General features: G+C 37.8%; 1 protein-coding gene across 2 annotated transcripts in view; it reads right to left on the reverse strand.

Moving 5' to 3' along the window:
* Positions 1-10,789: 10,789 nt before the first annotated feature.
* Positions 10,790-26,913, reverse strand: part of ppp2r2d (protein phosphatase 2, regulatory subunit B, delta) — a 58,144-nt gene continuing 42,020 nt past the window's right edge. The window contains exons 1-7 of one of the 2 annotated variants that reach the window (XM_072239387.1): positions 24,293-24,382; positions 22,734-22,846; positions 21,422-21,599; positions 20,421-20,585; positions 17,314-17,483; positions 17,118-17,209; positions 10,790-15,602 (exon numbers count right to left, since the gene is read on the reverse strand). In XM_072239387.1, coding sequence (XP_072095488.1) covers positions 15,323-15,602; positions 17,118-17,209; positions 17,314-17,483; positions 20,421-20,585; positions 21,422-21,581 — 867 coding nt within the window. In that variant the 5' untranslated portion in view covers positions 21,582-21,599; positions 22,734-22,846; positions 24,293-24,382 and the 3' untranslated portion in view covers positions 10,790-15,322. Of the gene's footprint in view, positions 15,603-17,117; positions 17,210-17,313; positions 17,484-20,420; positions 20,586-21,421; positions 21,600-22,733; positions 22,847-24,292; positions 24,383-26,913 lie in introns of those variants that run through there. The other variant, XM_072239386.1, reaches the window with a different exon arrangement.

Consider the following 26,913-nt stretch of genomic DNA (forward strand, 5'->3'; position numbering starts at 1 on the left):
GTATTCATTACTAAGGACCCTCATCATCTTGGGTAAGCCTCTTCTCATTACCTTCATCAGGGAAGAGCCTGAAGACTGACACTCATTGACTCAGAAACGGCTTCTTCCCCTCCTCTGCCAGATTGCTCAATGGTGAATGAGGCCATGAACACTACCTCACTTTTATTTTTTCTTTGTAAATTATATTAATTTTATGTCTTTATACTGTACTGCTGTCACAAAACAACACATTTCATGTCAACAGTTTTTTTCTTAAGCAAACCTTGATGACTTTGGCCAACTTTATCATAAGTCAGAAACCTCACATTTAATAATGGACTCTTAACATCTTGCCAACTACTTGTCAGGCTAACTGGCCTATAATGTCCTTTATTCTGCCTCTCTCCCTTCTGGACAAGTGAAGTGACATTTACAGTTTTCTAGTCTGTTGAAACCTATTGGTTCTTGAAAGATCACTACTAATGCCTCCACAACCTCTTCAGCTACCTCTTTTAGAACTCTGGAGTTTTGCTCCAAAAAATCCGTGACTTATTCATCTTCAGACCTTTCAGCTTCCCAAGCACCTTCTCCATAGTAATAGTGACTGCATTCACTACCAGCCCCTGACACTCAAATTTCTAGTATGCTGCTGGTGTCTTCCACAATGAAGACTGATGCAAAATAAGTACACCATTTCTTTGCCCTCCATTACTACCTTTTTTCCAGCTATCTGAAGTTCATTCTTGCCTTTCTTTTACTCTTTGTATAATCATCTTTAATATAAATGGCTAGCTTAATTTCATATTTCATCTTTACTCTCCTTACTTCTGCTTTTTTGTTGCCTTTTGTTAGATTTTAAAGTTTCCCAATCCTCTAGCTTCCAACTAATTTTTGGTATTTTACATGCCCTCTCTTTTACTTCTATGCTGTTTTTGACTTCCCTTGTCAGCCATGGTTGCATCATAGAAACATAGAAAATAGGTGGAGTAGGCCATTCGGCCCTTCGAGCCTGCACTGCCATTCAGTATGATCATGGCTGATCATCCAACTCAGAACCCTGTACCAGCCTTCCCTCCATACCCCCTGATCCCTTTAGCCACAAGGGCCATATCTAACTCCCTCTTAAATATAGCCAATGAACTGGCCTCAACTGTTTCCTGTGGCAGAGAATTCCACAGATTCACCACGTTCTGTGTGAAGAAGTTTTTCCTAATCTCGGTCCTAAAAGGCTTCCCCTTTATCCTCAAACTGTGACCCCTCATTCTGGACTTCCCCAACATCGGGAACAATCTTCCTGCATCTAGCCTGTCCAATCCCTTTAGGATTTTATACATTTCAATAAGATCCCCCCTCAATCTTCTAAATTCCAATGAGTATAAGCCTAGTTCATCCAGTCTTTCATCATATGAAAGTCCTGCCATCCCAGGAATCAATCTGGTGAACCTTCTTTGTACTCCCTCTATGGCAAGGATGTCTTTCCTCAGATTAGGGGACCAAAACTGCACACAATACTCCAGATGTGGTCTCACCAAGGCCTTGTACAACTGCAGTAGTACCTCCCTGCTCCTGTACTCGAATCCTCTTGCTATAAATGCCAGCATACCATTCGCCTTTTTCACCGCCTGCTATACCTGCATGCCCACTTTCAATGACTGGTGTATAATGACACCCAGGTCTCGTTGCACCTCCCCTTTTCCTAATCGGCCACCATTCAGATAATAATCTGTTTTCCTGTTTTTGCCACCAAAGTGGATAACCTCACATTTATCCACATTAAATTGCATCTGTCATGAATTTGCCCACTCACCTATCCTATCCAAGTCACCCTGCATCCTCTTAGCATCCTCCTCACAGCTAACACTGCCGCCCAGCTTCATGTCATTTGCAAACTTGGAGATGCTGCATTTAATTCCCTCATCCAAGTCATTAATATACGTTGTAAACAACTGGGGTCCCAGCACTGAGCCTTGCAGTACCCCATCATCCTCCCTTTAGCATACTTTTTCTTTCAGATGAATCCATTCTGCGCCTTCCGAATTGTTCCCAGAAAGTCCAGCCATTCCTATTCTGTTGTCATCCTTGCTAGTGTCCCCTTCCAATCAAATTTGGACAGCTGATCTCTCATGCATCTGTAGTCTTACTTACTCCACTGTAATACTGATACATCTAGTAGCTCTCCTTCTTAAACTGCAGGGTGAATTCTGTCATATTATGATCACTGCCTCCCAAGGATTCCTTTACCTTAAGCTCCCTTATGAAATCTGGTTTATTACACAACATTCAAACCAGAATTACCTTTTCGCTAGTGGGCTCGACCACAAGCTGCTCTATAAAGCCATCTCATAGGCATTCTACAAATTGCTTGGATTCTAGCACCAACCTGATTTTCCCCAATCTACCTGTGTATTGAAATCCCTCATGACTATTGGAACATTACTATTTTTACATGCCTTTTCTGTCTCCTGTTGTAATTTGTATTCTACATCCTGGCCATTGTTCAGAGGCTTATATACGATTGTCCCCTATGTCTTTTTACCCTTGCAGTTTCTTAACTCTGCCCACAAGGTTTCTACATCCTCAGATCCTATGTCGCCTCCTAATGATTTGATTTCATTTTTTTTTTACCAACAGAGCCACCTCAACCCCTCTGTCAACCTGTCTTTTCGTGTGATACAATATCCTTGGCTGTTAAGCTCCTAAATTTAATCTTGTTTCAGCCAAGACTCAGTGATATCAGCAACATCATACTTGCCAATTTCTAATTGATCGACAAGATCATCCACCTTCTTCTGTATACGGTACACATTCAGATATATAATATCTTCACTCCTGTATTCATCACCCATTTCAATTTTTCCACCATGTTACTGGAAGTTAATTTCTTTTTATTTAATCTGGAAACTTTCATAAGCTCTTCTGCACTCTCCTTCCCTTTTACTTTATTTTCACTTTCCCAAACTATTGAACCCTTCCCCGATTTAGTTTAAAGACACATGTCAACCCATCCCACTGACTTCAATTTTGTTCAGTCAACTGCATATCCTTCTTCACAGTCTCACTACAGAACAGAAATAACAGATCCTCTCCTCGTAATTATCAGGAATATATGTAGATCTTTGTTAAACTGCAATAATCACACCATATTGTGCTAACCCAAAGATTATCCAAGTGACACAAGATATTCAGAATCAGAATCAGAAGCAGGTTTAATATCACTGGTACATGCAGTGAAATTTGTTAACGGTAGCAGCAGTACAGTACAATACATGATAATATAGAAAAAAATCACAGTAAATACTATAAATAAAACAGTTAAATTAAAATAGTGCAAAAACAGAAACAATAAAAATGAGGTAGTATTGATGGGTTCAATGTCTATTTAGGAATCAGATGGCAGAAGATAGCAGCAGGGCAAAGGCTGTTCCTGAATTGCTGAGTGTGTGGCTTTTAGGCTTCTGTCCCTCCTCCTTGATGGCAACAATGGGAAGAGGGCATGTCTTGGGTGATGGGGGTCCTTAATAATGGGGGTCCTTAATAATGGACGCTTCTTTCCTGAGGCACTGTTCCTTGAAGATGTCTTGGATACTACTGAGGCTAGTACCCAAGATGGAACTGACTAACTTTACAACTTTCTATAGTTTCTTTTGTTCCTGTGCAGTAGTTCCTCCCCGCCCCCCGCCATACCACATGGTGACGCAGCCTGTCAAGTTGCTCTCCACTGTACATCTGTAGAAGTTTTTGAATGTTTTAGGTGACAAACCAAATCTCAAACTTCTAATGAAATATAGTCACTGTCCTCAGAGATCTTGACACCCTTGAACTTGAAATTGCTCACTTTCTCCATTTTCGATCTCTCTATGAGGATTGGTTCATGATCCTACATCCTACCCTTCTGAAGTCCCCTAACTGCTCTTTATTTTTACTGGCATTGAGTGCAAGACTGTTGTTGTGACACCACTCAACTAGCTGGTATATCTCGCTCCTGTAAGTCCTCTCGTCTCCATCTGAGATTCTGCCAACAATGGTTGTATCACCAGCAAATTTATAGATGGCATTTGAGCTATGCCTTTCCACACAGAGAGTAGAGCAGTGGGCTAAGCACACATCCCTGTGGTGCGCCAGTGCTGATCGTCAGGGAGGAAGAAATATTATTACCAATCTGCACAGATTGTGGTCTTCCAGGTAGGAAGATAAGGATCCAGTTGCAGAGGGAGCTACAGTGACCCAGGTTTTGTGGACTATTAATCAGGACTGTAGGAATGATGGTGTTAAATGCTGAGCTATAGTTAATGAACAGCATCCTGACATAGGTGTTTGTATTGTTCAGGTAATCTAACTCTGTGTGAAGAGCCATTGAGATTGAGTTTGCCACAGACCAATTGTGGCAATAGGCAGTGGGTTGAGGTCTTTGCTGAGGCAGGAATTGATTCTAGCCATGACCAACCTCTCAAAGCATTTCATCATCGTAGATGTAAGTGCTACTAGATAATAGTCGTTAAGGCAGTGCACAGTAATCTTCTTGGGCACTGGTATAATTGTTGCCCTTTTGTAGCAGATGAGAACTTCCACCATTGCAGTGAGAGGTTCAAAATGTCCTTGAATACACCAGCTAGTTGGTTGGCACAAGTTTTCAGAGACTTACCAGGTACTCCTTTGGGGACTGCCTACCTTGCAAGGATTCACTGTCCTGAAAGACAGCCTGACATTGGCCTCCCAGACAGAGATCACAGGGTCGCCGGGTGCAACAGGGATCTTCACAGCTGTAGTTTTATTCTCCACTTTAAAGCCCCTTCTAGGGAAGGGGTGAGTGACCTGCACTAGTGGGACGGGTTTCACCTGAACTGGATGGGAACCAACGTCCTTGGAGGGAGGTTTGCTAATGCTACTGGGGAGGGTTTAATCTAGATTTGTGTGGGCGGTGGGGGGTGGGGGAACCGAAGTGCAGAAGCAGAGGACAGGGCGGTTGGCACACAAGTAGAGACAGTTTGTAAGGATTTTGTGAGGAAGGATAAGCAGATGATAGGACAAAGCACTCAGCCAGATGGTTTGAGATGTGTCTATTTTAATGTAAGGTGTATCATAAACAAGGCAGCTGAACTTAGAGCATGGATCAATACGTAGAACTATGATGTTGTGGCCATTACAGAGACATGGATGTCTCAGGGGCAGGAAAGGCTGCTGAGCGTGCCGGGCTTTAGATGTTTCAAAAAAGACAGGGACGGAGGCAAAAGAAGTGGAGGCGTGACATTGTTAATTAGGGGTAGTATCACGGCTGCAGAAAAGAAGGAAGTCACGATGGGATTGCCTACTGAGTCAGTGTGGGTGGAAGTCAGAAACAGGATAGGGGAATTAACTCTACTGGTTGTTTTTTATAGACTCCTCCAATAGTAACTGAGACATCAAGGAGCAGATAGGGTAGAGTTTGTTAGGATTGTTCAGAAAGGTTTCCTGATGCAATATGTATATAGCCAACTAGTGGAGAGGCTGTACTTGATCTGGTATTGGGAAATGAACCTGGTTATTTGCCAGATCTCTTGGTGGGAGAGCATTTTGGAGGTAATGATCACAACTCTATCTCCTTTACCATAGCGCTGGAAATGAGGAAAAGCAGACAATATGAGAAAACATTTAATTGGGGTAGGGGGAATATGATGCTATTAGACAGGAACTTGGGAACATAAATTGGGAGCAGATGTTCTCAGGGAAACGCACGGCAGAAATGTGGCAAATGTTCAGGGAACATTTGCATGGTGTTCTGTATAGGAATATTCAATTGAGAAATGGAAAGAATGGTAGGGTAAAAGAACCATGGTTTACAAAGGATGTAGAAAATCTAGTTAAGAAGAAAAGAAAAAAGCTTATGAAATGTTCAGGAAACTAGATACTGTTAGAGTCCTAGAAAATTTTAAAGTTGCCAGGAAGGAGCTTAACAATGAAATTAGGAGAGCTAGAAGGGGCCACGAGAAGGCCTTGGCAAGCAGGATTAAAGAAATCCCCAAGGCATTATACAAGTATGTGAAGAGCAGGAGGATGAGCCGTGTGAGAAAGGACCAATCAAGTGTGAAAGTGGAAACGTGTGCATGGAGTCAGAGGAGGTAGCAGAGGCATTTAATAAATACTTTGCTTCAGTATTCACCAGGAAAAAGAGCCTTGGCAATTGTGGGAGTCACTTACAGCAGACTGAAATGCTTGACCATATAGACATTAAGAAAGAGGATGTACTGAGCTTTTGAAAAGCATTAAGTTAGATAAATCACCGGGTCCAGATGAGATATACCGCAGGCGACAGTGGGAAGTGAGGGAGGAGATTGTTGAGCCTCTGACAATGATCTTTGCATCATCAATAGGGACAGAAGAAGAACTGGAGGATTGGAGGGTTGCAAATGTTGTTCCCTTGTTCAAGAAAGTAAGTAGAGGTAATCCAGGAAATTATAGACCAATGAATCTTACTTCAGTACTTGGCAAGTTGTTGGAGAAGATCCTGAGAGGCAGGATTTATGAGCATTTGGAGAGACATAATCTGATTAGGAATAGTCAGCATGGCTTAGTCAAGGGCAGGTTGTGTGTTACTAGCCTGATTGAATTCCTTGATGTTGTAACAAATCATGACAGTAGAGCAGTGGATGTAGCGTATATGGATTTTAGTAAGGCATTTGATAAGGTTCCCCATGCAAGGCTCATTCAGAAAGTCAGGAGGCATGGGATCCAAGGAGACTTTACTTTGGGGATCCAAAATTGGCTTGCCCACAGAAGGCAAAGGGTGTTGTAGATGCCTCGTATTCTGCTTGGAGGTTGGTGACCAGTGGTATTCCGTAGGGATCTGTTCTGGGACCCCTCCTCTTTGTGATTTTTATAAATAACCTGGATGAGGAAGTAGAATAGTGGGTTAGTGATTTTGCTGATGATACAAAAGTTGGGGTGTTGTGAATTGTCTGGAGGGTTGACAGAGGTTACAGTGGGACATCAATTGGATGCAAGATCTGGGCTGGCAAGCGGCAGATAGAGTTCAACCCAAATAAATGTGAAGTGGTTCATTTTGATAGGTCAAATTTGAAGAGAGAATATAATATTAATGGTAAGACTCTTGGCAGTGTAGAAGATCAGAGGGGTCTTGGGGTCCATGTCCATAGGACGCCCAAAGCTGCTGCACTGGTTGACAGTATTGTTAAGATGGTGTATGGTGTACTAGCATTCATCAATCATAGGTTTGAGTTCAAGAGCCGTGAGGTAATGTTACAGCTATATAAGACCTTGGTCAGATCCCACCTGGAGTACTATGTTCAGTTCTGGTCACCTCACTACTGTAAAGATGTGGAGAGATTGCAGAGGAGATTTATAAGGATGTTGTCTGGATTGGAGAGCGTGCCTTATGAGAATAGGTTGAGTAAACTTGGCCTTTTCTCCTTGCAGCGATGAGGATGAGAGGTGACCTGATAGATGTGTATAAGATGATGAGAGGCATTGATTGTGTGGGTAGTCAGAGGCTTTTTCCCAGGGCTGAAATAGTTGAATTTTAAGGTGTTTGGGAGTAGTTGGGTTGGGGGGGGTATGTCAGAGGTTAAGATTTTCACACAGAGAATAGTGGGTGCATGGAACACACTGCCTGCAATGGTGGTAAAGGCAATACAATAGGGTCTTTTAAAAGACTCATAGATTGGTTACACAAAGCTTAGAAAAATAGAGGACTATGCGGTAGGGAAATTCTAGGTAGCTTCTGGAGTAGGTTACATGGTTGGCACACGTTGTGGGCCGAGGGGCCTGTAATGTGCTGTAGATTTCTATGTTCTAAAGCAGGCATAAAAGGCATCATGCACATCTAGTAGTGGAGCATCAATGCCATTGATACTAATGCCCTGCAAACCCTGCCCGAGTCAACGTGCATCCTATGTCATCTCCAACCTTGCTCAGAATTGTTTTTTGGCTCTTGACATAGTCCTCCGCAAGTCATACTTGGTTTTCTGCAGGTATTGGAGATTTGAACAGCCTGCACAAAATGCCAGAGGAACTCGGCAGGTCAAGTAGCTGGTGGAGATTGTTTGTCATAGAACATTACAGGCCTCAGCCCATATTTTTCTGACCTTTTAATCTACTCTAAGATCAATCTAACCCTTCCCTCCTACATAGCTCTCAATTTTTCTAACTTCCATGTGCCCATCTAAGAGTTTCTTAAATGTCTTTAATGTACCACCACCCTTAGCAGGGCATTCCATGCACCCACCAGTCTGTGTAAAAAACTTTCCTCTGATATCCTTGCTACACTTACCCTAAATTTAATTTCTTTTAAATCATGTCCATTTATTACTATTACCCACCCTCGGGAAAAAGTCTCTGTCTATCCACTCGATTTAGCCTCTAATCACCTTGTACACTTCTGTCATGGCACTGCTCATCCTCCTTCAGTCCAAAGTGAAAACTTGATCTATATTTGACATGTTCTTTAATCCAGGCAGCATCCTGGTAAATCTCCTCCATAACCTCTCTAAAGCTTCCTATAATGAGGCGACCAGACCATGTTCCTTCATAACAACCCTATCAATTTGGGCAGCAACTTTGAGGGATGTAATGGACAAGACCCCTCTGTTCTTCCACGCTGTTAATAATCCTGCCATTAACCCTGTATTTTGCCTAGAAATTCAATCTTGCGAAGAGGATCACTTCACTTTGCTGTGGTGAGCTCCACTTGCTACATCTCAGCCCAGCTCTGCATCCTGTTAATGCCCCGTTATAATCTACGACAACCTTCTGCACTGAACTACAACAACCTTCATGTCATCTGAACACTTATTAATCCACCCTTCTACTTCCTCATTCAAGTCATTTATAGAAATCACTAACAGCAGCAGTCTCAGAACAGATCCCAGTGGAATACCACTTGTCATCCACTGCCAGGCAGAATACATTCCATGCACAACCACACTCTGCCTTCTATGGCAGGCCAATTCTGAATCAATACAGCCAAGTGACCCTGGATTCCATGCTTTCTGAATGAGCCTACCATAGAAACCTTATCAAACATCTTACTAAAATCCATACACACCATATCCACTGTTCAACCTTTATCAACGTGTTTTGTCACATCTTCAAACAATTCAAGGGCATGAACTACCCTTTACAAAGTAATGCTCAATTATTCCCAATCAGACTATGCTTCTCCAAATGCTTCTAAGTCCTGTCTCTAAGAATCTTCCCCAATGATTTGCCCACACTGAGTAAGACTCACTGGTCTATAATTCCTGTATGTTGGAATGTGAACTGGAGAGGCGCAGCTGGTAGATATAATAGCAGTCTTTTATTCAACAAAATGAGACACCTTCTGGAAAAAGAGGCCTGTTTGACCTAATATTATATGGAATTTTATATGCTAAAGATCAAAGGACAATTCCATATTTACAATGTATCAACAATGCTTCCTTTGAATTACATATAGCTTTCACACCTCCTTCCCACCCACACTCCAGACACCCAAAATAAATGTTAATCAGCATTGTCTGGCTTTTCAATTACTTGCAGTCCACAGTTCTAGGAACGTATTGTCACAGGGTGCATTTTAAATTTAATCTAGAATCCACATTTAGTTCTAGATTGGTTGTTAACACTTTGCCATATATCCTAAATCCAGAATATGCCCTAACACCCAGGGTTATCCCTACTCCCTTTCTTGAACAGGTGAATAACATTTGCTACCCTCTAATCATCTGGTATTACTTATTCAGATTAGCAAGGGTGCAAAGATCATTGCTAAAGGTGCTGCAATCTCTTCCCTCACTTCCCATAGCAACCTGGGGTATATCTGGTCCAGGCCTAAGGACTTATCTATGTTAAATGCTTTTTCAAAAGTTCAAACATATCCTTTTTCTTAACATGGACACATCTTAGCATATCAGCTTGTTTTATGTTGTCCTCACAATTGTCAAGGTCCCTCTCACTGGTGAATAAAACCATAAATGAAGAATTAGAGTCTTCTCTGTATACTGAAGTATTCATTATGGACCTCCAGGCATGTTTCTTCTTCTATCCCTGAACAGTCCTACCCTCGCTCTCATCACCTCCTCTTCCTCAGTACCTTGGGGGGTTTCCTTAATCTTACTAGCCCACACTAATTTTGTGGGAACTATTTTGTATGACATGGAGAGAACTTTTCCAATGGTGATAAAGTCTAGGACTGAAGGGCACAGCCTCAGAACAGGGCATTCTTCCTTAAGAAATGAGATGAGGAGGAATTACTTCAGCAAGAGGGTTGTGAAATCTGTGGAATTCATTGCCACAGATGGTGCTAGAGGCCAAGTCACCAGGTATATTTAAATCAGAGGTAGATAGGCTCTTGATTAGTAAGGGCATTTAAGGTTACAATTAGTAGACAGTAGAATGGTGTTTGTGGGGTGGGGGGGGGGAAGGGAGAGAAGCAGGCCATGATCGAAAGGCAGGGAACTCAATGGGCTGAATGGCCTAATTCTGCTAAATCTTATGGTCTAATCATCTCAGTGAATTAGGTGACACATCTTTGAGAAATGATGCAACCAGTGTCTACAATGTGGCAACATAATGTTATAATTGGCTTGTACGAAGTGGGTGATGGATGGACAAATAGGTCTCAAAAGCTTAATAGACTCAGAAAAAGCACGAGAATATATTACACAATCTACCACTGTAACAATAGTATTCTCCTTGCTTTTTTTTTTGGCCAAGTCATGTAACAAAAGTTGATCATCATTCAATAATTTGTGTACAAATTAGTAGGACTGGAATCAATTTAAAATCTTTTAATTTTATCTAAAGAGTAGAAAGGTAAATGAATGATTTGGGAGCCTGTAATATATCAATAAAGAATTTTTTTTCAAATAATTTGTCATACATGTAAGAATGGCATTTAAATACATGAGAAATGAACAACAAAGGCAAAATTTGGTTATGTGTTTTCATCTCAAGTGCCAAGCATTACTGCTTTAACTTACTTTCAATCATTCACTTTACAAGAGAACATTTGTATTTAGCATTGAACTACTGACTGAATTAAATCACTCATTAGCAGCATTTACATCACTCAAGTAGAAATATTACTGATATTTGGCAATAAAAGAGGAATTCTATGATATTCATGAATTTACTGCTATTGCCAAGCAATCATACAAATATAGTATCATTATAACTATGGAGTGCATCATAATAAAGACAACAGTTTCACTACGCAAATGATAGAAAAAGTTTAACGCATTGGCAACATTTTTGTAAAAACATATTCCACTGAAATAGAAACAGAAAATGGAAGAAATACATAGTAGTCAGCCAACATCTGTGCAAAGAAAAACAGAATCCATGTTTCAAGTTGGATAATTGATGCTACTTGACCTGCAGAATGTTTCTAACCCTTGCTATTTCTATTTCAGTTAACAGTATCTGCTGGTTATTAACTTTTATATTGTGTCAGCATCTACCCATTTAACTGATACAATGACAGTAATCTGACTGGGTATTTAGTCATAGTCATACTTTATTGATCCCGGGGAATATTGGTTTTCGTTACATTTGCACCATAGATAATAAATAGTAATATGTAAATTATGCCAGTAAATTATGAAATAAGTCCAGGACCAGCCTATTTCCTGACCAAGCTGTGACTATAAATTCAATTTTAACTTTTAACAGCCATTTAACACTTTAAGAAGAATTGCACAGGTAAAGAGAAAACATGGAGAGATTAAATTGAAGTAACCAGTGCTGTCTTAATGACCAAAAAGCCATTATCTATGCTCTATTATTTAGAGTTCCCCTGTATTAACATTAGTTTTAAACAATAAAGCAGAAACTCCACACGTAAAGCAGCAGGCAAGTTTGGGATTCCCAGGTGAACACCAGCTTTTTCCGCATCATGCTCTGCTGTTGGTCTGCCAGCAGAATGAGAAGTTGCACCGATTTCCCCTACATTGATGTGAGAGTCTTGTTCTACAAATGGGTTCCCTAATCACCTGAATACAGAGAAAAGATTACACAGGCAAGTAGTATTAAACAATTTACATTAATCAAACTCAGTTAAAATTAGCATTAAAAAATGTTGCCCTTTTCAGGCTTAATTTTCCCCCCATTGTTTTTGAAATGTGTACAACCACGGTCACTAAACAGGATAACTCTGTTAATAGCTGTGCAGGCTTGATAATGCAAGTTAACAATCAGAGATCCACAAAAGGTAAGCTAGTACTTTTCATGCAAGTCCACAGCAAGAGTACAATTAATTTCATGGCAGCAAGGAATTTTGTGCAAATTGCTTCTCAAAAATCAGAATTTTGCAAAAGATTGTCATGTAATTAGAGCAGCTTTAACAGTAGGAAATACATACAAGAACAAATGCTCCTAAAAGTTATGTTACAGTCCCTAAATAACTTGCCTTTTTAAAAAAGAACTTTTTTTAATTGAAACTAAGGGTAATATTGCAATTCATGGATTGTCCTGACAGGATGTTTTTTGAGACAATAGTATAATGACTGAAGGAGTTTTAGTGCCTGAAACAGCAATAGTTCTTTTTTAATTTAAAAATTCCCAAGTATGATCAAAATAATGTGGCTGTCATTTAATATGCTAACATACCAACTAGGAAGTAGTTTTAAAAGATCCTTAAATAGAGAAAATGCACTTAAAAAGCTGAACACTTTTAGATATTTCAATTTTTCCTAATAAACTATGAAACATCAGGTGCATGAACTAACCACAGCTCTACATAAAATTTGCCTGGCCTCCACATCTTGAAATTGATAAAAGAAATAGACCAAAATAAATGGATTTATTTAGCAAGTAATAAAGTTAAAAATGAATTGGTGGTATCAGCGTGAGAAATTTGGTCGTATACACTGAAAAGAAAGCTGAAGTTCAGACAATATTCAGGAACAAAAGTGATTTTACATCATAAGTTTGCTATTTTTTTTAATTCCACTTGATTCCACAAACTAATTAGTCCCACAATTCTTGCGGTGTACAGCTTTATAAAGGATCCATTTACTTAGAACTTCATCATTTACCATGTACAACTTAAAATCTAAAACAGGTTTTACATAAAGTGTATTAAATAATTATGTGCATATATTAAAAAAGAGAAATAAAAAGGCACATGCAATATACTTTCTGTTTTAGAAAAGCACACTTGAAAATGATTTGGCACCAGGTCAACCCTAATGCTTAAATGTGCTAAAACAAAGCACAATTTAAAATGAATATAGCAGTACAGCTCATTTACATCTGCAATACAATGTTCTTACTTGTATTTTCAAAGCATTTTCACATTGTTAGAACACATTGGAAGCTGCAAGGACATATTATAAATTTCAATCTATAGACAGTAAGATCATTACAACATTGATTTATATAGTTTTTTTTTTGTGCACTTCATACAAAATACAGCAGGAACCTTTGAAATTATTATTGCTTTCAATAACATTGTAAGTTATCATAACCACCCTTCCAGCTTCATGCATTATTACTTATACCAAAAGGCTCTGCAAGCTAATTATTTTGGACACTGAAGTGTTCCACACATTGAAAAATATTTCAAAAGAAGCTTTAAAATGCTTGATCATAGTTGAAATTAATCATATACCCAAGTAGTCATTAGTAAAGCTATCCCTGCCCAAGCAACCTCTGGGGTAGACTTGGGGTTTTGGGGTTTAGGAGTAAGGAGAAGAAAAATCAAGTGACAAAGGCTCACATTTATATGGTACCTTTTGGGATAACCCAAAGCATTTTACAGTAACCTACACCTTCATTTTGAAGTATAACCGCTTTTATACGAAATGTGGTAACGAATTTGCACAGTGACATGACCAAATATTATTTTATTTATATTAAAATCCAGAACATCAAAGGAAACTCCTCAGATCTTTGAAATTATGTCATGGGCTTTTCTGCAACTCAGCAAGTACTACAATGGAATGCTTAACTAAATATTTAGGCATGAGTTTCTTGAGTGAAACTTAAACCAACCACCCACAATTCAGTGCCCAGAGTGGAATCCACTAAGTCACAGCTAGTATTTATGGGATAGAAAGTGACTGCACTGTATAAACATAACCTTATATACAGGAGATTTACAACTTTGCACCAACGCAAGTTATGCAAACTTTATTTACAGATATTGTTTACTGTAGAGGGAGAATTGAAGGCAATAAACATTTAACGGTTTCCCTTACTGAAATGTGCTTTAAAGTTCATGTCAGTGTGTATTTGTGTGCACACAACAAGGGGAGATGAAACAAAGAGATAAACAGAAAGTAGAAGCAAGCATGGGATACAGAATAAATATAGTATCAGCCAGTATTCTTTTACTGAAAGAGATAAACATACACGTTGTTATTAGCACAATGCAATGAATCTGTAATTTAGATGCAGGATGAGGTATAGGTTAACTACCAATTTCCAGCAATATCAAAACTCAGGGAAGCACTTTTATATAATTTCCTTTGTAGGAAATGTAAGAGAAATTGCTTAACTTTTCCAGTTCTGATTGAGTTGGTTATCTAGATAAAAGAAACAAAAAGCATTTGAATGACTTCCTGAAGACTATAAAAATATATACTTTTTCATCACAATATTTAGTTAGATTTTTCAGCTATTGGTTCTGTGAAACTTGATACAAATGAAATTTCTAGTGTCATACTATAACACCATTTATTCTGCTCTGCTCCAAAAGTGTAATGTAACCAATATTAAATAGTTACTCCAAACAATCTTTTCCAGAACACATTGCAAAAGAAAAATCACAAATCTACATCCATAATTTCAGATTTAAAAAGACATTCTTTCTGGTTTATGTTAATTTATTAAGAGCTTTTTACACTAATTGGTGTGGTGATAGGTAGTTGGTGAGCAAATGTTACGAGGGATAGGACATCTACTGAACCTGCTCAAAACCCATTAAAACATTCATATGCAGGACACTTAAGCCAAAAACAGCGAGGCCAGAGGAGGAATGTTTTACAGGCATAATCGACCACAAGTCTTGTTCAAAAGGCCTAAAATATACAGGAAGAATAGATTACACAGACATTAGACTGTGCCTTGTTGGTCTTCTATCAGGAAAGCTCAGACTTGATTAAATCATAATTGGAGATGTCCTTGTGTCCACATTGTCTTTCCAGTTTGCTACTGGTCGGCTTCTCACACCTAGAATCAAGTAATGTCCTAACTGATGGTGGAAATACATCACAAGAATGAATGAACAATTAGGTAAATGTTACTTCTGTAGCTATACCAGAAGATTAATGCATCAAATAGATTAATTTTGGAAAACCAGATCTTTTTCCTTAAAGAGAATGGCGAGACTGAACCATGTAAGAATGTCTTGTCCTAAAACAAGTCAATTTTAATTTACTTTGTCCTGGAATATATACAAATTATTAGTTGCAGCTACAGTTATGATGTTCTCTTTAGGATGCCAAGCTGTATGCAGAATCTTCTTGTTGAAGTCCAAACTATCAACACTAATTTCATCTTTCTTCCTTTTTCCACCAGTGCAAACTTTACGCGGTTTCAAGATGGCACGTGGTTTACTGCTTTCTCGAGATGCTTCAAGTGTGATGTCACGTTTGGTATTTCTATCAAACATTCGGAAGAAGTTGTTGTATGAGCCGGTCATGATTGCACTGTTTATAAAAAAAAAGTAAATTAATGTCACAACAAAGATATTGTTATAAGTACATGACATTTAGAAAAAGTGACTGCGTATCTTAACCTACACCTGATGTTGGGTGTTATAACAATTACTGATGGCATTATAAAAGATATGGCACTACCAAATTTCCCTCAGCAAATTATAAAATCAAACAGCACCTGATGAATGAAACACAGCCAGGAACATAATTAGCAATTCAATAAGCCCCAATTACAAATACCATCATTTGACATATGAAGTATGTAATTCTTCACTTGTTTATTTTCTTCTCCTAACTGTACATTGGGAATCACTTCAGTGCTAATTCAGATGAGTGCTGTTTTATTTGCTTAGTGAAAATACGACCTTTATAATTTAAATCGGGTGGAACTTGAATTTCACAATATGTCTAGGCTCTACTTTCACTAACATCAAATGCACTCCCACCTAAAGGTATAATTTCAAAACTAGAAGCACTTGTATGATACTTGTTTCTGCTGCTTTCATTCGATTAGTAAACCCAAAGCTAATCAGGAACATTTACACAATACAGAAGGACATGAAAATAAGGTATTCCAATCCCTCAAGTATAAATGAATTCTATCCTGGCATACAATCAATGGAAAAGGTAACTATAATCTAATCTCAGCTTCAAAGACAGCGCCAAAGTAATGAAAATAGCAATGCTTAGCAACAGAAGGAAGAATAGTTTCTAAATACATTTTTGTCGATACAGAGCATGAAAAGGAGCTTTATTTAAATTTCAGAAATGCATGATGAGACGGTGAAAGTGACAGCTTTCTTGCAGAGATAAAACAGATAGGAAAAAATGTTAAGGACACAGTTTAAAAGAGGTTTTTGTACACTAGAATGGAACATCTAATGAAAATTACAGTTTATAGATTGGATATAGATTTACAGAATCATGTCCCCAAATGTGTCTGCATTAATGTACTGAGATAGAATGAACGAAAAAAAGTACTTGTTGGAGATTATGAAAATTTAGGATATAAGTTACAAGCCGCAACACAGGTGAGAGGATCAAGAACCACAACAATACACTGCAATCTTGCACCGTGTCACAAAGTCGATTTCTGTAATACACAACACACTGATACAAAAATTATGAAAAAGTTCAGACTATGTTACAGTTCAGTGAAAGAACTGCTGATTTAACCTTTGACACATGCAGATCTATTTTCTGCATGGGCAAGCAGCAAGTGAATAAGTAGCATTGATTAGTTACTTGCGATAAAGGACAAAGGTCACCCAGAAAACTCTATTTTTTATTGAATATACACAATACAAGCTGGAACCATAACGGCGTCTGAATTTAATAGTTAAGAGATAAAGATGTTTGGATAACAAAGCACTTCAACTCTCTAATAAAGTGTCAGTACAGTTTTTGCAATAAAAATCTAGGAAATGGAATATGCAATACTACTCAGATACAAGATTACAACTGAATTGGGAATAAACAGAAACATGTCAATAAACACTTTATTACCTGTCTGAACCATTCCAGCAACACTCAAACTTGTCAAAGATACAGTCATTTTCATACAAAGAACATAATTTGCTCCGCAGGTATTCATGCACCTGGAACAAAGAGCATTAAAACAAAGCACAATCAATGATCAGAATTGTTGTTACAGAGCAAAAGAATTAAAGTAAAAGCATTACCAACGGTCTAAAGTACTCACCTGGTATGTCTCTACTGGTCTAGTTTCCATATTAACATCCCAAACCTTAACAGATAAATAGTCTCTTGTCATCATGTACCGACCATTATGGCTGAACTTTACATCAGAAATTGAGGAAATGATTTCAGAGAAAAATGATCTACTACTGGGATCTTCTGGTTCTTCAAAGACTAGAAGTAGAATATTAATAAAAGTTAGACATCTCTATCTGATTACTTAATAAATCACTTGTATCATAAAAATGTAGCACAGTAGCATAGTGGTTAACAGCGCAGCGACCCAGGCTCATTTCCTGCTGCTATCTGTAAGGAGGTTGTACATTCTCTCTGTGACCACAAGAGTTTCCTCTGGGTGCTCTGGCTTCCTCCCACAGTCCAACTGGGTAGTAGGTTAGTTGGTCAATGTAAACTATCCCATGATTAGGCTAAGTTTAAAACGTGGGTTCCTGGATGGCACAGCTCGAAGTGCTGAAAGGGCCTATTCCGCACTGTATCCCAATAAATGAAAAAAAAGAATAAATATTATTGCTACAAGAGCAAGTTAGAGTTTGAATATTCTGCAGCAAGTGATTCACCTCCAAACTCCCCTACCTCATGGGGGAACACTCTCCATTTACTTGGATGACTGCAGCTACAAAGTTCAAGCAGCTCTACATCATCCAAGGAAAAGTATTCTGCTTGAGTGGCCCTCCACTCAGAACCCTAAACATTTATTCCCTCTACCTCCAGCACACAACTGTGCATCACCTCCAAAACTCTGGGAGCTCTACAGCCATGAAGGTGAAGGCAGTAGTTGTATACTAACACCAGCACCTACAGTTTTCCTCCAGGTACACACAATCCTTGCCTTTCTTATTATGTAACTCCTTCAACAGCAGCATCAGGCAATGCAGCATTCAAGAATATAGTTTGCCATTTACTTAAGGATAATTATGAATAGACCATAAATTCTGGCCTTATCAGCAACATCCACATCCCATGAATAAACAAATGAGAAGAGAAACATCATGAAATATGGTACAGCACGGTATCACGATTTAAAGGTAAGCAATGAAGATCCTCATTGCTGAACAAACTTGCATTTCAAAATAAATTGGGATTGGAGAGCAAGCTTCCTCAACCAGTTTATTTGATAAGATCATCGCGATTTTCAACTTCATTGCCATTTTCCCACAATATCCCATATCCTTTTAGTGTTATTGAATGTCACTGGGAATATTCTCAATGGTTCACAGTCCTCTGAAAATTTCAAAGGTTCATAAATCTCCAATTCTCAGGAATAAACTGGTGACTCTTTGTGCTAAGACCGTAAACTTAACTCCCAGATCTTTTAGCAAGGGGATAACAATTTCAAGTATCTGCTCTGACATAGACCTCAGCTACTTTGCACATCTTTTTCAACTGAAGTTATATTCCAAAAGAGTGATAACTGCAGCAACCTTAGTTCTCATAAAACACCCAATTTCTCAGATTTTAAAACACATAGATCATTGCCATTCACATAGATCTCACAGAGGTTTCCTGAAGTTTGTTCAATGCCAATTCCATAGATGTACAAATGCAACTGGTACCAATGAGCAAATAATTTCTTCGGCTAATTACCCTTGTTAGCTTATCTACAATCCCATTTCATCAACTGGGCATGCATTAGAAAGAGTCCATGACTAAGTAGGTTCCTAACAGATGTGATTATAACAGCTCAAAAGAACAAAAATAACACTTCCAACTAACGATGCAATCAACAACAGATGGAAACCACAGGAGTATGTTAAAAGATTAGATTCAAGAGTACAAAGATCAGGAAAAGCAGGCACGGTGTCAGATACAGCTAAAATATTAGCCAGTATATAAGCAGTTGTGCCCATATTGATATTCAGCTTTAATCCAAAGGGAGAAAGATAAATAATGGACTTACGATGCTGTTTTGGCAAATGCTGTTTAGGTCATATAGAGTAATATTTAAGGCAGAAGACCACTGAATATCAAGGATGTACTGTATAATTGAAAGCTTCATCAGTGAAAGCCTGCTTATGAGACCTAAGAATTTCTTTGACGATTTTGCCTATGAATGGAAGTCTTCTGGTTTCCCTGACTTCCATCTGTCTCCAACAACTTAGTTTCCCTACCTGCCTTGCAAGTATCTGTCATATGCAATGAAATAGAGATATCTGCACGGCAATCAACTGCAGAATAGGTTTCTGTGAGTAATATCTGAATGGTTGATTAAAGATCTCCATGACATATTAAATTATGATCTAGATAACTGAATATACTTGGCTGTAACAATACTTTGCTAGCATCTGGCAGAAACCAGTAGCCTTTGCTACAAATCTGCAAATCAGATTTGTTAACAGTTAATCTGGTAGCAGCTCATTTTGCTATCTTTTTCCTTAATCAAAAAAGTCAGGTGAGCCAGAATTAATATTCACAATTCTGTGTTAATTCTCACACATAAGCTACTTCTGTGAGTTGTATAACTTATAAAGTATGATCAAGTTGATATCTTCCCATGAGGGTGTGTAGCCATCTCCAAAACAATAAAGTCTCCACATGTGCAACATATGCACAAGACTGTCATACTACAAGTCAGAATTAAGCACGTTGTGTTTTACAAACCAGATATGGGACATCTGATAGTCACGGCTAAATACCCATAGATACTTAGAACATCTTGATAGATAGTTTGTAGATATCATAACCTGCCATCAATAGCTTTTTTAAACTGTCATTCTTATATCCTACAGAAATAAATGTAGATTTCCAAATAAGAATACCAGTTACATTCAAAAAACAAAAGAAAGAGCGAGATATCAGGAACAGAGTCAGCATTTAGTGGTAGGCCACATTTGGGTAGATGGGACTTTGGCAGTGCACATTTCCTTCTCCTTACCCCTCTCCCTATGGGCATAAAATTGGAATCTGACTAGAATTTTTAAAAAACATATTTATTATCTGCAAAATCATTATATTCTGTAATCATTAAAGAACCTTAAATCTTAATTATTTGTAAATAAAAAAGCTAATCTGATTTTACAGCTTAAAACAAATTTAGATATCACAGTAGGGTAACATAATTCATGCAACTTGTAAGTTAGTATGCATACTTACATTTTGAATGCTTGTCACACAGGGCACCAGCACGCATATCACAAAGTCTTATAGTACCTTTACTACTACTATAGGCAAACACATTGCACTGATGAGGATGGCATTCTGCTGCTGTAATAACTTCTGTCAGCTCTTCCATGTTGGCAGGTTTAATATCTACAATATCTTTAGCAAGTTGTTAAGAAAAACTTTATAACTAAACAAGGAAACAATTACATGAACTATTTCACATGAAAATCTATACAGTTTATGATAAGTATAAAATACAAATTTCTATGAAAAGACAAGGGAGACGAGAAGGGAATAAAATAAGTTTTTAAAAAACTGCATAATGGTCAGATATATTTGAAAGGAATTATACTTATTACACTTTCATTCACTATTTTGGTTAAGGGGATCTAATCTTATTGGGGGAAACTCATATAAATACAAATAATTTTTTGGACTATGACTTTTCTGAATATTTATGGCAATATGAACACGATTGGCCAGTAATCTATTTAACCATATCCAAAAAAGTGATGTGCAGTTGAAACTAACCTGTTGAAAAGCCTTAGCGTTCCTCAAGAAATTCATCTGATATTTTGATATGGTTTTCCACCTTAGTAAATTTTCTCCAGTGTAAAACTTTCTCAAATGAGATCAACAGTATGCATATTTTATTTGCAGTGAAACTTTCAAGCAACTTTTTACAAACCTCATTTGCACGCAAAACAGTTTATTAAAGGAGGTGACACTCAAACTGAAGCTGTTGTTGAAGCCACAGTTACATAATTGTTTACTAATCCTCAACAGCTAAAGCCTTGCATCTAACGAGTAATGGAAAGTATACAAATAAGAAATTGCAAAATGTCACAGATTGTGACAACAACAATGCTAGTTATATTCAATCACAGAAAATATTTTAAATGCTGGTTTGGATGAAAGAATATTTGATAGAAACAGATATTACTAAATCAGATATCACAATATACTAAAATAGGAACATCGAGAAAGGATACTAAAACTTCTATCTGTAATTTCTAAATGCCATAGGTTAATTCTAAGATCATCTGATGAAAGGTAGGTTTCATAGTCACTATTTACTGAAATTGAGTTAATGTGATAAGTATGTGCATTTGCAAATATTCTCCGGGGACTTGCTTCTACCATCAAGTCCATAGGTTTTAGTACTGGCACCTGTCAAGTTAAAAACAAAATCATTTTCAAACAGAAAATTAAAACATTTACTCACTTTCTCACTTAAGTTGGAATCTGCTATACACCCAAAAATTATGTATAAAGTTCTATGCTGTCCTTGAGTTGAGTTTTCTATTGAACTATTATAATCCAGATTAATTTTCTAGAATGCCATAAGAAAATACTATATGCAATTCATAACAAAAAATTGCGATGAGTAACTATATTAGATTTTATTGTTATAGTTAATAAATATTGTTTTGAGTTACAGGACTTGAATTTAGGATTGGCAAAGTATAGAACAAGATCTGAAACAATGAAATATTTAGATAAAATTCACAGTGCATGCCTTAGATGGTGACCCATTATATAGCATCCCAGACAATAGCCAAATGTACTTGGGCATGAAGACTTGCTGAGCAATCCCAAGTGGGCTGCATATTCCTAAAAGCAGTCATACGACTCACATTAGCTACCTACATTTATTTTCAAATGAAACAAATACATGTTTAACCTGCTATTAAAATTTAATTCAGTCTGTGAGGGAGGATTGATATAACTGTATAATACCCTCATTAGTTTCACAACTGCCAGCCTCAATAATAACCCAAATATACCCTGATTATATTTCTATTTGAGAACTTAGTTAATTTGGTTTTCCTGATTATGTCTGCTGTGCAACAATAATGAGAATTCTCATTTAAATTAAACTCAGCTTTATACTAAGTTACATCTTAACAGTACGAGTGCATAAAGCATTCTTCTTTAGAAAACACAACTTGAATGTAGTTTACAACCAGCAGTAATTCTGCTGATTGATTTCGATAATTGGTCTAATCAAACTTTTGGCATATAGGAATGACATATTTAAACAATCTTCTGATTATTTATCATTTAAGGCCAGGTTCTAGAAAGAAACAACTTTAATAATTTAACTTGTCAAATCAGCTGTGGTAAACACAAATGTTATCTAATGTATATATGTGACAGAAGTACCTGCAGGTTTTTCATACTGAGTGGAGTCAAACCTGGATCTGCACAATCTTTGTGTGAGCACAGCAACATCATCACAAATGACACAACCCAAATAAATTGATGATTATATCTCAAACCAATCATATCAGCATCGCATACCCGTAAAGTGGTTATTCTGATAGGATCCCTAAATCTTCCATCTTCTTCCTTCAAATTATAGCCTTCTGCTCGTTTGTCCCTTTCACTTATCTTCCACAATTTTATAGTTTTATCTGTAAGTTACAAGTTAAACCTCAAAGTTTATATTCTTTTGAATGAGTTACTTCAAGTACATCTAGATTTGAATCAATTAAATTAAGAGTTTCATCTTTGTTGTTCAATGTGAGATTCTCTGGATCAAAAAGAACCTCAATCATGACAGTAAAATCTGCAGAAATAATATGCCATTGTATGATTTTTTTTCCTTTGGAATGTGAATAGACTCTGAAAATTCTTGTTTGCTAGCTGTAAGGTTATTGGTGGGCATGGGTAACAGCGCAAAACTACACCTAAGTGAGACTGAAACAACACACCCACTCAGAAATCATAATTATTAGATTGTACCCTTCTGTGAAATTTGCTGTCCATATTCCCTATATTTTAATAGTGACTAAACTTTAAAAATATTTCACTTTGGGATATTCTGAAGGATTAGAAACATACGGGACAATTTCTTTCTTTTCAATACACAAATTTCACATTTCAAAGGATCCAATTTTCATTTATTCAATATTTTTGACATTTCAACTTAGCTTTTTTAATCGCCTGAATATCTAACTAAAGTAATAAATTTAGTCAAAATTAACATGAAAATAACAAAAATAAAGCATAATGGATTCCATTTGACAATAGAATAACATGTTCTTATATTTATCTGTGTACATGCATATTATACTAATTTTTTTTTGCCCGTGTCCATGCAAATATTCCCCCAAAGCACTACCCTAAAAATTATAGAATACCCAAAAGGGCGCATAAGACCAGTGTTTCTCAATAACTGATCCACAGATCCATGCCAGTTCACATGACGAGAAATAAAAACACACATATACACATATAAATTTAGGGAAAAATAGTACAAACTTAAGATTCCAGAATGGAGCAGAATTTCACGAAGTTTATGTTCTGACCCACTTCAACTCCTTTTATTTATTTGCAGTCTTTTATTTAAAGCTATGTTTGCATGTGGTTTTCAACTGAAATTACAGCAGCATAAACTACCAAGTTAAACAAAGATTTTAATGTGCCATGAAAGAATTTTGTCAAAGCAGTTATTGTTGGCTCATTTGTTTGGAATAAGTAAAATTCTGAGAAAACTTAACAGAGATGAGACATGTGATGGACTAATCAAAGAAAAAAACAGGGAAGTGGAATGCCCTTAACCTCAGTACGCTGTATTTGGTGTGATTGTGAGCAACAATGCTATAAAAGCTTCCAAACTGATTTGTTGCCTTGAAACCAAACACCTAAATCTAAAAGAAAAGTCAGCAGAACTCTTCCATGAAAGTCAGATGAAGTGGTAACTACAGAAGAACTACTAAACGATTCATGCTGATAAATGCTGATAAATGAAGTTGCAGACTGACTTTGGGTTACAAATGGCCAAATTATGGACATCCCTACATATAAATGAGCTCCATAATAATAAGTTCAAAAGTCAAACAGACATATATTCTTACAGATGGTAGGACTAGTTCCCTCTCATGTCTTTTTGTTCTGTTCTGTCTTATCAATGTCGTGCACTTTTGATGCCCTTCATTACAATACAATTGAGTTATTTCTATGTATTTTCCAACATGTATAAAATCGATTTATAGATGTCTGTAAAAAAAGGAACTTGTTCGTTACGTGGGAACGGCCTGTATGCTAAATATATCACATCTCCTGACCCAACACATTGCAAATGGAAATCATAATTTATAATAGGTAATTCAACTATTATAATTATAAAATTATAATTCAGTTATTAAGCCTGTTGGTCAATCTTTAGTGCCGAGAAAACTTGCAGCAGCCCTTTGACAAACACTACTGTCTCAAACTGAATTACCATATCGAAGAAAATACTAAAACACAATTCATTCAGGAAGTGAAAACATTCAGACCAGTTAGCAACACAGTTCGGTGACTGATTTGGTATTCATAATGCTGTGGTTCATATGATTTGTGGACTGCGGTAGAAAGGAACCTTTGCTGGAGATTTACTTTGCAATGAAGAATAGTCATAACTTACATTTGATGCTAGAATGTAGAATGCCAAATTCTACAAGAATAGATGCTCAAGCATAAACTCTTATATGGCTACTACAATGGAATTTGTACTGACAGAGAAGCCACAATGACAGGCAGACATTCAACCGTAGTGGCCAGAATGTTGGAAGTTGAACTGAATGTACAAACAATACAGTGATCTATTTCATCTTATAAGTTTCAAGCTTATATGGAATGAAGCAATATTTTGTACATCCAGTGAAAGTAGAAAAAAAATGTTTGGAACCTTAAAAGAAACCGATGTCACTTTAGGAAGATGGCTAGCCAATCCATGGAATCAAAACCACTCTTCAAGGGAGAGAGGCAGAAAAAAGGAAATTATAAGCAGTTAGTCTGACGTCAGAGGTTTGAAAGATGTTGAGTCGATTATTAATGATGAGGTCTCACGGTACTGGGAGGCACATGATAAAATAGGCCATAGTCAGCATGGTTTCCTCGAAGGAAAATCTTGCCTGACAAATCTGTTGGAATTCTTTGAAGAAATAACAAGCGGGATAGACAAAGGAGAATTGGTTGATGAAGGCCTTTGACAAGGTGCCACACACGAGGTTGCTTAACAAGGTACTACATGAAAGCTTCTAGCATGGATAAAGCATTGGCTGATTGGCAGGAAGGAAGGAGTGGGAATGAAGGGAGCCTTTTCTGGTTGGCTGCCAGTGACTTGTGGTGTTCCACAGGGTCGGTGTGGGACCGATTCTTTTTACGTTATACATCAATGATTTGGATGATGGAATTGATGGCTTTGTTGCAAAGTTTGCAGAGAATATGAAGAAAGGTGGAGGGGCAGGTAGTTTTGTGAAAATAGAGAGGCCACAGAAAGACTTAAATAGATTAAGAGAATGGGCAAAGAAGAGGCAAATGGAATGCACTGTCGGGAAGTGTACGGTCATGCACTATTTTGGTAGAAGACCTTAAGACCATAAGACATAGGAGCAGAACTAGGCCATTCAGTCCACTGAGTCTGCTCTGCCATTGCATCATGGCTAATCCCAGAACCACTCAACCCCATACACCTGCCTTCTTGCCATAATCTTTGATGCCCTGACCAATCAGGATACTTCCATTTTTGCTTTAAATACACCCATGCACTTGGCCTCCACAACTGCCTGTAGCAGGGTATTCCACAGGTTGACTTCTCTCTGGCTCAAAAAATTTCTCCTTACCTCTGTTCTAAAAGGACGCCCCTCAATTTTGAGGTTATGCCTCAAAAGAAGAAAGGGTTGACTATTTTCTAAATGGAGAGAAAATACAAAAATCTGAGGTGCAAAGAGATTTGGAAGTCCTTGTGCTGGATTCCCTAAAGGTTAATTTGAAGATTGAGTCTGTGGTGAGGAAGACAAATGCAATGTTAGCATTCATTTCAAGAGGATGAGAAAATAAACACAAGGATGTAATGTTGAGACTTGATAAAGCACCGGTGAGGCCTTACTTGAGGTACTGTGAGCAGTTTTGGGCCCCTTATCTTAGAAAGGATGTGCTGAAACTGGAGAGGTTCAAAGCAGATTCATAAAATTGATTCCAGGACTGAATCCCTTGTCATATAAACAAGCATTTGATGGCTCTGGGCCTGTCTTCATTAGATTTCAGAAGAATGGGGGGGGGGGGGTGACCTAATTGAAACCCATCGAAGGGTGAAAGGCATCCTCCCCCTCGTACCCCATCTGTTATTTATTTTTATACACACATTCTTTCTCTCACTCTCCTTTTTCTCCCTCTGTCCCTCTGACTATAACCCTTGCCCATCCTCTGGGATCCCCCCCCCCTGTCTTTCTTCCTGGACCTCCTGTCCCATGATCCTCTCTTATCCCCTTTGCCAATCACCTGTCCAGCTCTTGGCTCCATCCCTCCCCCTCCTGTCTTCTCCTATCATTTTGGATCTCCCCCTCCCACTTCCAAATCTCTTACTAACTCTTCCTTCAGTTAGTCCTGACGAAGGGTCTCGGCCTGAAACGTCGACTGTACCTCTTCCTAGAGATGCTGCCTGGCCTGCTGCGTTCACCAGCAACTTTGATGTGTGTTGATATAAATATAT

This window comes from Mobula birostris, chromosome 21 (genome assembly GCF_030028105.1).
Source record: "Mobula birostris isolate sMobBir1 chromosome 21, sMobBir1.hap1, whole genome shotgun sequence".
NCBI lineage: Eukaryota > Metazoa > Chordata > Chondrichthyes > Myliobatiformes > Myliobatidae > Mobula > Mobula birostris.